This window comes from Urocampus carinirostris, chromosome 7, assembly GCF_059441175.1.
Source record: "Urocampus carinirostris isolate Australia breed hairy pipefish chromosome 7, RoL_Ucar_1.0, whole genome shotgun sequence".
NCBI classification, from domain to species: domain Eukaryota; kingdom Metazoa; phylum Chordata; class Actinopteri; order Syngnathiformes; family Syngnathidae; genus Urocampus; species Urocampus carinirostris.
The window spans coordinates 11,756,454-11,773,502 of NC_142355.1; the positions used below are offsets into that span (position 1 = coordinate 11,756,454).

The following is a 17,049-nucleotide window of genomic DNA, read 5'->3' on the forward strand; positions in this document are numbered from 1 at the left end:
ACAATTAACCTGAGCTTGAAGGTCTGGGACGGTCAAGTCTAAACAGTCAGTATCAGGGGAGTCTGCGTCCGGATGGTCAGTGTTCAATGGGGTCTCGTCTGGGAGACCCATACCCAAAGAGATCATGTTTTCAGAGCACTGTGATGGGCTTTCCGTATTGTCACTTGAAGTATGGTCAACATCTTGTTCGGGGATGTGCTGACTTCCTCGACTGGATGTATCAACACTGCAAGAGTCGGACTGGGCATCAGATCTGCTGTCTAGTGAGTTATCCTCTACCTCTGGATGAACTTGCTCTTCACCTGCCTGTATCACCCAGTTTACTGTACGGGCATCACTGTCTTCAACCGCGTCAGGTAAATCAGAGCATACATCACTTCCATGCATAGCAGCGTCACACCCTGAGTGTTCAGATTCGCTGGCCAGATCATCCTCACAGGGCAAGAAGCTAACAGAGAGCAGCAAATTCCTGTGAACTACCTTCTCTTTGCCCGTCAGACAATCCTTGACTCTATAGACATTGAGATCAGGCTTGACTGATATGACTTCATACGGGGTTGACTCCCACTTATCTGCAACTTTGCGTTTCCCCGGGACACCTCTGTTGGCGATCAACACTCGGTCTCCCACGACGAGGGGTGATCCTTTGGCCCTACGGTTGTACAGCTTGGCATGACGAGTCTGTTCTCTGAGAGTATTCCTCTGTACAATCTGAGCAGCTTCATGTAGATCTTTCTTCAGATGGCGTACAAAGTCAGAGTAGCTGACAACAGCATCATTGGTATTAGCATGTTGAAACATGACATCGACAGGGAGACGAGGGATCCTACCAAACACTAGGTAAAACGGTGCAAACCCTGTTGTCTCATGCTCTGTGCAGTTATAGCAGAATGTGAGCTGCTGCAGCATTTGTGGCCACTTTGCTTTGGGCTGAGGGGGAAGGGTTCTGATCATATCTCCCAAGGTTCGGTTGAATCGTTCTGCGATACCATTTCCCATGGGGTGGTACGGAGTCGTATGGGATTTTTGCACCCCTGCCATCTCTAGAAGCTCTTTGATCAGTTTGCTCTCAAAATTAGCTCCCTGATCAGAGTGGATACGCCGTGGGAAACCATAGACAAGGAAGAAATCCTGCCACAGACGGCGAGCAACTTGTTTGGCGGTTTGATTTCTGCAAGGGAAGGCGTGCGCCATCTTGGAGAAATGATCAGTTACGACCAGGACATCTACAGACTTGTTCTCTTGCTCAGCAGTCCAAAAGTCTATACAGACCAACTCCATAGGCTCAGAGGTGAGCCAAAACGTGGAAGACTGTCCAGAGAGAAATAAAAAGATGAAATCTAAAGCTAAAACAAAACGGCTTTTTGAAGAAAACCAATCCGACCAGATTTTCTGCATCAAAGTTTGCGACAAAAAGGAAGACGACGAAGAGGAAGATGAGGACAAGTCTGAGAGCGAGGAAAGCGTTTTTTCCGGCCTGGAGGATTCAGCAAGCGACGGTGAGGATGACGAACAAGACGAAGACGTTCAACAGAAGGATGCGCTGGACAGCGGCGTCGGCCACAGCCAAGAAGAGTACGAGCACGACTCGTCGGATGAAGAAGACATCAGGAACACTGTGGGGAACATTCCCATGGAGTGGTATAACGATTACCCTCACATTGGCTACAATCTAGACGGGAAAAAGATTTTCAAGCCAATCAGAAACAAGGATGAGCTAGACCATTTTTTGGACAAAATGGAGAACCCTGACTACTGGAGGACTGTTCACGACAAGCAGACGACAACGGACGTGGTGCTGACAGACCAGCAGGTGGCGCTGGTTAAACGCTTGCAGAAAGGACAGTTTGGAGACGCTAACTTTGACGAATACCAGCCGTCGGTGGATTTCTTCAGCAAAGATGTGATGCTTCATCCTGTCACTAACCGTCCAGCTGACAAACGAAGCTTCATCCCGTCCTTGGTGGAAAAGGAGAAGGTGTCCAAGCTGGTGCACGCCATCAAGATGGGGTGGATCAAGCCCAGGCGGGCACGGCCCCCCACCCAAGGGTGCTTCTACGACCTATGGGGCAGCGAAGACCCCTCACCTATCTTCCAACACAGGATGCACCTGCCCGCTCCTAAGAACCCCTTACCAGGGCACCATGAGTCCTACAACCCTCCCCCCGAGTACCTTTTCACTGAAGATGAGCGGACCGTGTGGGAGCAGCAGGACCCCTCTGACAGGAAGTTGCCCTTCGTGCCCGCCAAGTTTGCCAGTCTACGTCAAGTGCCCGCTTTCCCTCGATTCATTCACGAGAGATTTGAACGATGCCTGGACCTCTACCTTTGCCCCCGACAGAGGAAAATGAGGGTCAACGTGGACCCCGAAGACCTAATCCCCAAGCTGCCCAAACCCAAAGACCTGATACCCTTCCCCACTACGCAGTCCCTGGTTTATCGGGGTCACAGTGGCCTGGTGCGCTCCATCAGCGTTTCCCCAGCAGGCCAATGGCTTGCATCGGGAAGCGATGATGGCTCGGTCCGATTTTGGGAGGTGAGCTCGTCCCGCTGCGTCAAAGTTCTGCATGTGGGTGGAGCGGTCAAGAGCGTTTCCTGGAACCCGAATGCCGCCTTCTGCCTCCTCGCCATAGCCACGGATTCGCTGGTTTTGGTGGCTTTGCCGGGGCTAGCTGAGCGTCAGGTGATCTCGTCCTCAGAACGTCTATTGGCCGCTGAGCAAAAGTTAGAGCCTGCAGAGGGTGCTGGGCTTGTGAGCTGGATTGAGGCGGAAAGCGAGGAGCACCAACGGGGCCTTCGCCTGAAAATCCAACACCCAAAAGCTGTCCAGCAGGTGTCCTGGCACGCTAAAGGGGATTATTTTGCTTCGGTGATGCCAGATCCCTCCAGCCACCGGCAGGTTCTGGTCCACCAACTGAGCAGCCGGCGCAGCCAGAACCCATTCCGGCGCAATAAAGGATTGGTCCAGTGCGTTCGTTTCCATCCCACGAGGCCTTTCTTCCTGGTGGCCACGCAGCGGCATGTCCGCATTTACAATCTAATCAAGCAGGAAATGAGCAAGAAACTGCAGGCCAACTCCAAATGGATTTCCAGCATGGACATACACCCTGGAGGCGATCATGTCATATGTGAAAGTTATGACTGCCGCTTGGGCTGGTTCGACCTGGACCTGTCTACGAAACCCTACAGGATGCTGCGGCATCATAAGAAGGCTGTGAGAGCCGTGGCCTATCACAGATCCTACCCACTTTTCGCCTCGGCATCGGACGATGGTTCTGTCATCGTCTGCCACGGAACCGTTTACAACGATTTGCTGCAGAACCCGCTCATCGTTCCAGTCAAAGTTCTGAAAGGTCACATGGTGACACAAGAACTCGGAGTCTTGGATGTGACCTTTCACCTTGTCGGCTGCACGCGAAGCGCATCCATCTGTTACCTATTTGTTATCGGGTAAGCGGAAACGAAACAACACCAGACGGCCATTAACGGACCTTCTCCACCCCGAAAACTTCTGTTTTGTTACTTTGCCGGACTGTTACTAGGCGTATAGCCCTCATATCAGGGAATTGCTGCAGGAGGTACTTAGCTGTGTCCTCACTTACTGTACATAGCTTTTTCTGCTGGGTTTGATCTCTTTGATCTCTTTGTAGTACTCTGGTTAAACTGACAACAAAGCATATCAAAGAGCTGTCTTTTCACTTTACAGAAAATACATTTTAGAATATCACAATACATTTATAAATCTTTGCATTTTAACAAGATACTTTTAACAAGAGATCGTATAGTGGATTTTTAACGTTTACAATGAATTCAACATGTTTTTCTTTACTCTGAATTTTAACCAACATCATCCTTTTTTAATGTATATGAAAAAATAGGAATAAAAACAATAATGAGTATAAAAATGGGTACAATTTACCTGCAAATGGATGAGTCACAACATTAGCTTTTTCTGCTGGGTTTGATCTCTTTGATCTCTACAAGGGGAATTAATATTTAGTAAAACAGAAACAAAACGAAAATAAATCAAAACAGCTTGACAATATCAATCACATTACTATGCATGGTGAGAGATTTGTCAGCTGGGGTTATAATGTTTAAAATTAACTTATTTTGTGGAGCACCAAAAGATATGTCTTACCTTTGTAGTACTCTGGTTAAACTGACAAAACCCCGCCTCCTGGTCACATGTTAGAAGCCAAAACCAAACCCCACCCCATACCAGCAGATGGCACTGTTGGACTCAGCATTGCAGGACATTTACCAAAAACTATACACATATTTTAGCAGGAATTTCAATAAAATAAAAGTTATTATTACACCCGTTACATACACCCCCCTGAAATTCTGCTAAATATGGGTGTGCTACACTAAACAGAAAAAAAAATCACAGCCAAAACGGCAAATACTGATGAAAAAGACACGAAAACTGGTACAGTATTACAAGGAACAAACTGAAGTGCATGTCAGTTCTAAAACTCTCCCAAAAAAGGAGTGTGAAAAGAAAGGAGGCGATCAAACTCCTATCTAAGCACAGACTCAAAGATGCCTGTTACATCTCTGAAATATCAAACATTGTTCCTGTAGTTGTAAGTGCTCACATAGGCACAATTCTTGTTTCTTACTCAAGCTTTGTTACTTAAACTGAAAGTGTATCTCTACTGAACTTAAATTAGGAACTAGCAGATATTGCAGACAGAGGATTGTCACCTACCAACTGGTCATTCATCTGACAAATTAGACGACTAGGAGGCCTGATGGACTGGCGGACCCTAAGACCATAACGGTCAGGTTGAGCACAATTAACCTGAGCTTGAAGGTCTGGGACAGTCAAGTCTAAACAGTCAGTATCAGGGGAGTCTGCGTCCGGATGGTCAGGGTTCAATGGGGTCTCGTCTGGGAGACCCATACCCAAAGGGATCATGTTTTCAGAGCACTGTGATGGGCTTTCCGTATTGTCACTTGAAGTATGGTCAACATCTTGTTCGGGGATGTGCTGACTTCCTCGTCTGGATGTATCAACACTGCGAGAGTCGGACTGGGCATCAGATCTGCTGTCTAGTGAGTTATCCTCTACCTCTGGATGAACTTGCTCTTCACCTGCCTGTATCACCCAGTTTACTGTACGGACATCAGTGTCTTCAACCGCGTCAGGTAAATCAGGGCATACATCACTTCCATGCATAGCAGACACTGGACCTCAACGCTCAAACATGAAGCGCCACCAGCAAATGGCCTTTGGCGGGAGAGCATGAAGTGAATTTGGAGCCAAAGTTGAAGACGTCAGCCTTGCTTCAACAACTTGGACCATGGAGAAGATGTCCCGCGTCTCCACGGCGCTCGGAAGCGGCGCGGTGAGCGGAGGAACCATGTTCTGCCACCTGGACGCCTCGGCCAACGCCATCAGCGTGTGCCGCGATGCCACGCAAGTCGTGGTGGCCGGCCGCAGCATCTTCAAGATCTTCGCGCTGGAGGAGGAACAGTTTACGGAAAAGCTGAACCTGCGCGTGGGCCGCAAGCCGTCGCTCAACCTGAGTTGCGCCGACGTCATGTGGCACCAAGTGGAGGAGAACCTGCTGGCCACGGCCGCCACCAACGGCGCCGTGGTGACCTGGAACCTGGGAAAGCCTTCGCGTAACAAGCAGGACCAACTGTTTACCGAGCACAAGCGCACGGTCAACAAGGTGTGCTTCCACGCTCTACCAGCACATGTTCAAGGACGCCACTCGGCCCGTGGACAAGGCCAACCCTGAGGGCTTGTGCTTCGGTCTTTTCGGCGATCTGGCCTTCGCCGCCAAGGAGAGTCTGATCAGCGGTGACGCAAACAGGAAGCCTTACCCGGGGGGCGACCGCCGCTACCCCATCTTCTTTTTCAAGAAACCCGACCCCACCGAGCAGTTTGCGCACGTGTCCAGCGCGCTCAGCGTCTTCGAGACCGACTTGGACAGCAACTGCATGGAATGGTTCGTGAGGACGGCGCAACTCTACCTACTTGGTGGCAAACCGTTTGCTGAGCTGTGTGATCACAACGCCGAGGTAGCGAGGGAGCTCAAAAGACCTCAGGTTTCCACAACATGGACCATGCTGAGAATCATGTTCTCTGACCCAGCAAATATCTCTGGGCCTGGTCCCAACCACCTCAGCAAACTTGGCACCTTACCACTAATGAACAGCTTCACTTTGAAAGAGATTGGCTCCGGCATGGGTAATGAGAGCAGACTGGAGCGCAACAAAAGCGACACCAGACAGGACAACATCCACTTGGAACCTGAAAACATCAGCAACAATAATGAAGAAAACGAGGAGACGGAAGGCAGCGAGGGCCAGGCCGAGTACATGTTTGGCGACGCCGAGCTGGATGACGACGATCTTTATTCCATGGAACATGATGTTAGGTTCATGTCCCCAACATTTTTAATAAAACGCTCTGCAATATAGGACAAAGAGAATCGGTTCTTTATAATTAGTTACTTTATTAATCATCATATTGAAAGCCGCCGACATTCCGTTGTTAGACATCTTTTCGCTCGCTCTGCCCTGCTTGCTGCGCTCTGGCTCGGCTCGGCTCTGGCTCTGAGGATCTCCTCGAAAAACCTCCCTTCTAATATTCAGTTTTTGCCTTTGCTACGTAGAGTTGATTAGTCTTCTTTGGAAAGCTTGTCATCTGGCTGAAGATGGACGGTTTCCTGTTGTTTTGGGAGAGCCTCCTTTTCCTTCTTCTCACGCTTTTTGGTTAAAAACAATCTTGAGTTATGGCATGAAGAGGTCATAGGTCAACATACATCCGTTGGTATGTGAGAACAAAACACAGTCTGTACATCGAAACACAACTCATGGCCTTGCAGGCTGAGAACTCTTCAAACATAGCTGAGAACACATATAACATATTAAATGTCAACTGTAGGATAAATATAATTATACAGTCCTAACATTTCCCTCCTCTTTATCCTACAGTTGATATAATACTTCATTCAACTGTCATTTCGCAATACGATTTTCAACAGAGAAATCATGAATACAACACAGTTGTTACACTTAGAGGTTGTCGTCATAATGACCAGGATCTGAGTAAATATAAGGAAAATGCAGAGACAGGCAATCATCATCAACATTTGTGTCATTACAATTTTCACCATCGTCATTTTTATGGTAATTGCCAGAGTCATCATCAGCATCGGTATCCGAGGGCAACAGAGCATACAAAGGTACCATCTTTGCCTGCATTGGGGCAAGAGCTGTTGTAATTAGTCTTGTTAGCAATGTTCTTATGCACGGAATACAACAACATCCACACAATGTGAGAATTGCCGCAAAAACGGCTATTGCCATCATGGCTGATATTATTATTTTTTTATATTTTCCAAACGTATCTCCAAAACCATCCCACATTGATGTGTCAACTCCTGAGTGGTCTTTCATCTTGTTGTTAAGTGACCTGAGGCCTTCCAGGGCCTTTGTCAGACTTCCGTCTGCTGCCGTGTTGTTCGGTATGAACGTGCAACATTGTTCACCAAAGATAGAACAGACCCCTCCCTTTTCAGCCAGTAGCATATCAACAGCAATCCGGTTCTGGAAAGCCATGAGGGAGGTAGCAGAGAGTTGCTCGTGTATGGCGGAGAAACCTTGTTCTGTTTTGTTTCCTAACTTCTGCACATTGAAATGGATATAGTTTATTCTGTCAACATTTTTATTAATTGTACACCAATAACAAATCAAAGATTCAAAACCCGCTGCTACTTGATCTGCTAATTTGTATTCATCTGGTACGCCTCTTGGAACACCGATACTGTCGATGTATGTAGGATCATTGTCACTCCAGGCATAGGTAGACCTTTACTTTTCCATGCATGTGGTAACAAGCTCTTCACAGATGTTAGCAATTCAGGGATTGTGGTGGCGGTTATAGACACAGGTAAAATAAGAGACATAGATGCACACAATCCCGTGGTATTGTACGGTAGTCTATCATACAACTTGTCTTCTCCACACCACCACCAGATGTCACTCCGGGAGAGTGGTTTAAATGTTATATTGACTGTCAACATTTGGTGACATTGTGTACTATTCAGATTACTTATATTGTCACCAAATCCGGTTCTATTTATACAGGTAAAATTATTTTGAGCTACTCTTTTAGAAAACACAGGCTTATGTTTTTCAACTGTCGTTATGGGGTAGGTTTGATCCCAGAAAGAGCAGTTTCCGTTTGGTACAGCATTATTCATTACGTTTATCAGGCACTCTGAGTTCAGAGTGGATGGTACAACTCTCAAAAGAGGGCGAGCACCCATACACACAACACAATCCGTCATGACAGCATGTGCCGCCTGCTCAGCCATTAGCAACCAGTTGTTATCTATCCTTGAAATTCCTGTGGTAACTTTGAACCACCCATCAATGTCTTTGACTGACATGCTTACTGATGTGATATTTGTCGTTAGAGAGTAGTTACTTAATTTTGGCTGATCAGTCGATTTCATACTGTCATTTACACACACTACGACCGGGAAAAAAGGGGTCCATGCCCGAGGACCAGGCCCATAACGTGAAACCCCAGCACGTGCTGTTAAAAAATCTGATCCCGGAGGTCGAATTGTCTGGTTTGTAACGGTTATAGTCAGTTGTAAATTGCTTCCTTGATGCTGCAATTTAACCCGATTTTTTTTTGAAATACTGGGCCTCAGAGCTGTCCCCTGGGGTCCAGTACTCCCCTGCTTCCGTTATAACCAAATACTCCCACCCTTGGAACGCTCCGTGTCCAAACACGTACCACCAGTACTCCTCCCACCCTTGCCCAGTAATATGTGTTGGCTGTCTCCCTAGACTGCCTCACTGGAACCCTTTTAAAGAGGTTATCGGTATGGACATCACAATGGTGGCATTTGGTGGCACAGTCACTGTCACAGAGTTGTTATAGGTCCACGATATTAACCAAGAGTGCATGTTGTGGCGTGTTTACTGGGGAGTCGGCACATTCCACTAACACCCCTGCTTCTATTAAATTTTCAATCACTGGTTGTATCCCAGCCATAGCATCTGGCTTGAGTGGATATTGTTTTATTCTAGGGCGATGCTCTGTTTTTGGTCTGACCACTACAGGGGATGCCCCTTTTACAAGGCCCACGTCAGTAGGCCCCTGAGACCATAATTTCTCGGGAATCTGGTCAACAATTCCTCTTCCTCTCCGGTTAAAAAGATTTGTCATTCTTGTTCTTCTATTAAGTGTACTTCTGACTGCACTGTCACCGACCAGAAAAGAGCCTTTCTCCTTTGTACACTAATTTTTCCAAGTCTTGCCATTCGATGCTCTTCTTTTTGCACAACGAGATATGCGGTACGCATCTATCCATAAGCCAGTTATGCTGTTTAAACAGTGACTTGAGTGGGTCAGGTAAGAATACTGCTGCTATGGCATACATTATTTTGTACACACAGTTACCATAAACACAAATCATTATTCAAGTAAGCACAATCAGTTTCATACTTATGAACAATTATTTTCCAAAGCAAAAACGCAACAGGATTTGCAATGAGCGTTCAAAAATTGGCATCTGAGCGTCCATTGAAGTTCCATGATTTTCATTTGTTTCCAAGAGGGCACTCGAAAACCACTCTATATTTTGCTCGAAAAAAGAACTGCTACCATATGCAATAATATTTTGTTTGTTTGTTTGTACATGATTCAAATTGAATCGTTTCTTCCGGCGCCGTCACGAATGGCAGCCACTCCAGCAGCTCCCGTGTTATTTTCGATTGTTCTCGATTGTTTGTTCTCAGCTCAGGGATGCTGCTGGAAATGTGAATTTCCCTTCGGGGATGAACAAAGTATCTATCTATCTATCTATCTATCTATCTATTTGACCTTGTCTGAATACCATCTTGGCCTAGTCACGCTGTTTGGTAATGCTCAGCAGAGCTTTCTTCTTCACATTCAAAGGACATGTGACCTTTCGACCGCAGGCCCAACACTTCACGTCTCGCCGTGTGTGTTACCCCCACACTCCCGTGAGCTCGTTGTTTATGAGCGTAGCTGGGATGTGCTCCATATCACTCCCTTGGCCTCGCTGTTGATAAGCGGCGCAGACAATGGATGACTGTCTTTGGCTCTTTCAGCAAATTAGTCCATGGCCTCTTTTTGACAGATTTATATGTCCTTTGGAGACTTAGAAAGAGTCTTTTTTGCGGAATTCACTGGCACTTGAGAGTCTCGTTAATTCCACTGTGCTTACGTAGTGGGATTTTTTGTAAATTAACCGGATTATTCAAATTTTTCTCAATTTAACTACTAGTAGACATTATCTTAGTTTAATTAATTTCTATTCATTTATTTCCCATGCAATTATTCTTAAATTAGCCCGATATGTCTCAAAATCAACTAATCCGTTTTTTCCTATGGCCCTCTTCAAGATTGATCAGTTTCTCATTGTCTTCTAAAAATGCTCTTCCATAGAAACCGTTCCCTTATTAACTTAACCAAACCATAAGTCAGTATTTGTTACACATTTGTTTATCACTTGTCAATCGTAACACTCATTCTAAAAAAATTCAGTGTGTAATCAATTGTCCTCCCAATTGTCCTTTGGGCTAAACTTGTCAAAATTCCAAACCCTCACACTAAACATCAAAAATCTCAAAAGATCAACAAAAATTTCTCAAAAAATGCCAAATCGAACTTAATGTCATAACTTCTCTAATTGTATTTTCTTCTATCTGTAACCATAATCAATCTTTTATTGATTCAATATAGAACAATACATACTCGTCACTTATGTCTTGTTGAGTGTATTTATTTTGTTTATTCATTATCTTTTATTCTGCGCAACAATCTTTGCTTCTACGCATTAGTCTATGTTCTATGCAGCCCTTCGAGATCCCTTGTGATCAAGGCTATACAGATCAACATGATCTGGTCCGACTATTAATACGTTTCTTTTTTTCCTTTGTTTAAAAGAATCATTTCATTCATTGACTGAAATAGCTTCAGCTACGTTATTAATTATTTCTAGTCTCGAATTTTCTTTTCTGTAATACGAGAACAACTAAGGAAATAATCTTTTTACGTCTTACGCCTCTTTTGAATTTGTTCATTTACGAACAAGAAGATTGACACTAAAATTATGGACCATTTTTAGTCAGCTTCATTGCTTTAATCGTCCTTTCTTTCTTAAGAGCAAAACTACACGTCTTAAAGTTATTACCCTTTGCTATTCGCATTTTCAACGAAAAATGATTAGTTGTTCACTCAAATATTCTTTCTTTTTATACTATTCTGTATAATTATCTTGTATTATACACTCAGTGTTTTCATTTTCCCGCTTACCTGTCCAAGACGCATCATTTATGCTGGGTACGCAACCTTTTTTTTCCTTTAAATTTTCATTATCATTTAGTTTACTCTTTAACAAAGATTTAACACATTACAATCCTAATCGTTAATTTGGTTTTGTTATATACGAGTTTTATTTTCCTGCACGCCGATCTTAGCTAATGAGATCTCGTCGCTTCGAGATTACGTCATTGTTGTTGGTAATTCTTGTCGAGCGAAGGTCAGTCTTTTTATTAGACAAACGGCTTTTTTCCTTGTTCAATTCATCAAAGAGAGCTTACTTTTACGGCTCATTTGCTTTGATGATTGACATCACGAATTATGTTGTACTAAGATGTTAAAGAAAGAAGTACAGAAAGTAGAAAAATGGAAAAAGACAAGCCCGTTATTCGCAATCACCATCAACAAATGCAGAAAATAAATTAATAATTCGATGATCAAAACTGAATGAATACGCAGATATCTACTATATTTGTCACCGATTTATAAGTTCGATCTTTGTATCACTAAATTTCAGGGGTTCTGCCAAGATCTATAAATCTTTTAGCAAGCTAGTACACGGAATTCAAAATTCCTATCATATTATCATTATTGATAGTTCAGTTTAAAAAAAAAATCATATATATCAGGGTGTCCCCTGCCCACTGCCTGATGATTGCTGGGATGGGCTCCAGCACCCCCGCGACCCTACTGAGGATAAGCGGTGCAGCTGCTGAGATGAGATGAGATATATATTATATATGTGTGTGCAGCACGGTGGCGCAGTGGCCAACACGTGTGCGGCATTACTAAGGACCTGGGAACAGGTGTGTGTGTTCCAAGCCAGCCTGCATGCTCTGATTGTCACGGTTTACTTTCCTCTTTCAAAAAACATGCATTTCAAGTGGACTGACTGGTCCAAATTGTCCCTATGTGTGAATGAGTTAGTGAATTGTCTATCTTTGTGTGCCCTGCAATTGGCTTGCAACCAGTTCAGGGTGTCCTCCAATCGCTGCTCGATGATCGCTGTGATGGATTCCAACAAGATGAGATCTACTTATCATAGTTATGGTTCATACCGGCCGAATATGAACACAAAACTTTTCTGGTTCTCACCTGTAACGCCTTTATTGTTGACATATTCCTTTAATATCATAAAAATTGGTTTTTCACTTACCATCGTTCATCCCATTCAAATATCTTCATCATCGTTAGTAATGCTACTTTTTTTTCCTCACCGTTCCTCCATTTTCCCCTCAGCGGATTTTTGAGTCCAAATGAGACAAGAACCAAAATTCTGAAACTCAAAAACATCGTTAGAGCAACACTTTTGCTGTAAAATCAAACGTTTCCTTCCTTTGCAGTGTTTTCACGATAGTTCACTAATATATATATATATATATTTTTTTTTTTAGTCTATAATATTTCTCATTATGGCAACAAAATAGTGTAGTTTTTGTATCACTACAGTATTTTTGTAGTCGAATTTATTATTGTAATACTTTGCAATTCTCTCATTTCTTGTTCTAAAGCAAAACAATATGTTATGTCTATGTTCATTTGCCTTCAAATAGATTTTCATCCTTTATATAATTTTCTTTTATTTTTATAGCTTATCTATAAAATTACTGTCACATGTTTTGACTATTTTTCACCAAATGCATATTACACAAATCTCAACTGTATGTAACATCTTACATGCAAATATTTCTGTGTAAATATTGTTTCACTATAACTTTATCTTCTCCTCAATTTAGTGTCCACTTAATTCCTGCGTCCTCATATTCACCTCTTTTTTTTTTTTTTTTTTTTAATTATTCACAGCTTGCTCGGTGTCACGTGTGAAACCCCCTTCTAGATTTAAAACCATTATTCAACCCAGAAAAATAACTCCCTTTTTAATTAATCACTGCCAAGGCCGTGCTATGACCCATGATCTGACCTACTCAGGATTAGTCAGTTTCTCGTTATCTATATCTATGTTTTACTCTGTCAATAAGGGGGTCCACTTGGCCTTTTAGCCATTGAGAATCGGGCGGTAAAACCCTACCCTCTTCACGGCTTCTCCTCTGAAGTGGGTAAATGGCCTGGGGGGTGTTAGCGCATGTGAATGATTTGGCATATTGTGGGGGCGGCGTGGAGCGAGGCGTATTACTGTGTGCCTGCTCTTCCTCCCTTTAATCGACGCGGTTCACTATATGGCCCTGTATATTCGTTATCCTCCTTTTTAGGATACATTACGGTATTTCCACAAAGGTAATGCCATAAATCGCAAATGGTTTGCATCTAAACAACGCATTTCAAGTCAATGAAGATCTTCAAAAGCACTCTATAATGTGCTCCACTCTACCCATTTACTTACTCTAGATTTAAAACAGTTCAATGTTGAAAAAGTAAGGTTTTTTTTCCAATCTATTGTATTAAGGTTAGTCTCACTTAATTTTCACCAAATTATCTCTCTTAATATTTAATTAACTTTCCCCTTTATGTTTCTCTCTCCCTTTTTTTTTTTTTTTTTCTTTAAACCAATTCAATCTACTATTTTAGCTTCACCTATTTAATGTGAAAATGGCATGTATTTATTTATGAGTTATCTTACTCATTTGAATTTCACTCAATCCATTTTTTCCATTTTAATTGAAAGAGAAAAAAAAAGTATTTATAAACAATTTTTTCAATATTTTTTGGTATAAAAATGCCCTTATCTCAAATTAGTGTATTTCAATTCACTCAATTAGATTTTTCCTATTCTTCCCAGTCCTTTTTTACCAATTTTTTGAACTGAAAACAGGAATATTTTATCTTTTTCGGTATTATTCTGGCATTATTTTGATTTAACGCATCTAAATAGCTCATTTATATTTTTCCCAAATTTCTCACTTTTATCCAGTAACACAGAGGCTCGATTGCGGTCGGGTCTTCCTTATAAATGACTCTTCACCTATGAGTTCATCGAGTATTTATTATTATTATTATTATTATTTTTTATATAAATACAATTGCCCAGGGGCAACTTTATATTTCATTCGCTCTTTCTCAATCACACAGACGTCTTGTTTTTTATCGTGATCACGTTCTTACATCGCTTGTTCTTTTTCCACTTATTTTCAGTTGACAGAGGACTCCGCACATCCTTGTGAAATTTAACTAACTTTAAAGCGCTGGGTTAGGGGAGTCCACACCTCCCGCGGAATTTTAACTGTCTGAAAACTATTTACCTGATAGAGTCTAGAATTGTCAGGGTTTTTCTGTTAAGAATCTGCCCCCCGTAATTTCTTTTTTTTTTTTTTTTAACGGAGGATTCTTAAACTTTGTCTCTGTTAAGATTTTCCTTTTCTACAGAGAATTCTTAATCTTTTCGACGGAGGATTCTTAAACCTTAAGAATCTACCCCCCGCGCTCGCGAGTCAATTTCTTTTACCGGTTATCTACATGCACACAATGTTACGAATAAATTTTACTCACGATTCTCTAAGTCCTTGGCTTTCCGTCAACCGTCAGATCCCAGCCCGCGAGGGAAGGTCCAGTCCCGGAAAAAGGGTCTTTATGCTGTGGCCACAGTCTTTCCTGGATTTTCCTCTCGCGTCCTGGAATCATCTGGTATCTTGGAATCCGGTTTCGAAGGACCAATTAAATGTTAGGTTCATGTCCCCAACATTTTTAATAAAACGCTCTGCAATATAGGACAAAGAGAATCGGTTCTTTATAATTAGTTACTTTATTAATCATCATATTGAAAGCCGCCGACATTCCGTTGTTAGACATCTTTTCGCTCGCTCTGCCCTGCTTGCTGCGCTCTGGCTCGGCTCGGCTCTGGCTCTGAGGATCTCCTCGAAAAACCTCCCTTCTAATATTCAGTTTTTGCCTTTGCTACGTAGAGTTGATTAGTCTTCTTTGGAAAGCTTGTCATCTGGCTGAAGATGGACGGTTTCCTGTTGTTTTGGGAGAGCCTCCTTTTCCTTCTTCTCACGCTTTTTGGTTAAAAACAATCTTGAGTTATGGCATGAAGAGGTCATAGGTCAACATACATCCGTTGGTATGTGAGAACAAAACACAGTCTGTACATCGAAACACAACTCATGGCCTTGCAGGCTGAGAACTCTTCAAACATAGCTGAGAACACATATAACATATTAAATGTCAACTGTAGGATAAATATAATTATACAGTCCTAACACATGACAACCAAACAACCGAAGAGCAGGAGTGCACCCTCCCCCAAGAAGCCTTCCAGCTGCGCCACGACATCTTGGACCACCCGTCGGCCCCCGAGCACCTGCAGCAGGACAAGGCGGACTCACCTCACGTCAGCGGCAACGAGGCGGAGGTCACCTGCCTGACGCCCATGGAATCCTTCTCGCTCATCTCCATCTCGCAGCCGCTCTTCACGCCCGACCTGCCCGCCAGCTTCTTCTGCCCCATCGTGTGGCAGATGCTCAGCTACTACGCCGAGAAGGGCGACGTGCAGATGGCCGTGTCCGTCCTCATCGTCTTGGGGGAGCGCATCCGGAAAGAGATTGATGATCTGACCCAGGAGCACTGGTACACGTCGTACATCGACCTGCTGCAGCGTTTCGAGTTGTGGAACGTGTCCAACGAGGTGATCAAGTTGAGTACGTGCAGCGCCATCACTTGCCTCAACCAAACATCCACCACGCTTCGCATCAACTGCAGCAACTGCAAACGCCCCATGAACACCAAGGGCTGGATTTGTGACAGGTGTCACCAGTGCGCCAGCGTGTGCGCAGTGTGCCACCACGTGGTTAAAGGACTGTTCGTGTGGTGTCAGGGTTGCAGTCATGGCGGCCACTTGGAGCACGTCATCAAGTGGCTCCAGAGCAGTCCGCATTGCCCCGCAGGATGCGGACATCTGTGCGAGTACACTTGATCGTGTGGGAGGAAAAACCCAAGGTTTGTAGGGGTACCATTTCCTGAGGTGTGTCTTGGGCAAGGACAGTCGAGTGGCACCCATTCCTCTCCAGGCCAACATATGTTTCCACCGGTCTTGAACCGAGGACCTTTCGCTGCACTAACACCATACCAATGTTAATTTATCTAAAATCATACATCCAAAAATGGTATCTCTTACATGGTGGAATCCCTGCCTGGAGGTCGCCGCCATGTTTGTCTGGCAACTTGCTGCTACGCTGTGCTCTGTGGCAATGGTTTTCGTTTGCGAATCCCAGTGTGTAATATTTGACCACAAGATGGAAATGTATTGTCTAATGGAACTGAGAACCTGTGTCGCGGAGCACAGCGTGGCAGCGGGATGCCAGACAAACATGGCGGTGACTTAAGTGGGGATTCCACTATGTGAAAGAAATACAAATTTCTCAAACTATTTTCTTAAATAAGATTTAACATATGTATGATGGTTCATTTATTGTTGCCTAGTAGTTTTTTTGTACACTTTCCCTTTAAGCCCGAGCCTGACCGGGTCAGGCCTAAAATGTTGGGTTGCTGCCTGTTCTTATATTATCCACCTGTTATTGTTCTTCCTTCTCTCTCAAAGTGCCACGCTAGTTTTTTTTATCGACTCACTGCAAACGAAAGAACCGTCAGTGTTCATGCAGTGGCCTCTCGTACAGACACGTTGATCCTGGCATTCGTCGATATCTACACACTGGCCTCCCCGTGCCGAGAACCCGGAGGAACACGTGCCGCAGTTGTAACCACCGGGGATGTTGGTGCAAATGCCAGATGGACACATCGTCCTGTTTTCACATTCGTTGATATCTACACAA

At 43.8% G+C, this 17,049-nt stretch overlaps 1 protein-coding gene and 2 pseudogenes across 1 annotated transcript; 2 read left to right on the forward strand and 1 right to left on the reverse strand.

Moving 5' to 3' along the window:
* Window positions 1-1,299: 1,299 nt before the first annotated feature.
* LOC148362347 (ribosome biogenesis protein bop1 pseudogene) lies at window positions 1,300-3,454 on the forward strand (annotated as a pseudogene).
* A 1,739-nt stretch (window positions 3,455-5,193) lies between these two features.
* Window positions 5,194-16,843, forward strand: LOC148362348 (GATOR2 complex protein WDR24-like; annotated as a pseudogene).
* Window positions 7,619-9,839, reverse strand: LOC148362349 (uncharacterized). Its single transcript, XM_088339756.1, has one exon. The coding sequence runs from the start codon at window positions 8,478-8,480 to the stop codon at window positions 7,746-7,748; it is 735 nt and encodes a 244-aa protein (XP_088195882.1). The 5' UTR covers window positions 8,481-9,839; the 3' UTR covers window positions 7,619-7,745.
* Window positions 16,844-17,049: the final 206 nt, after the last annotated feature.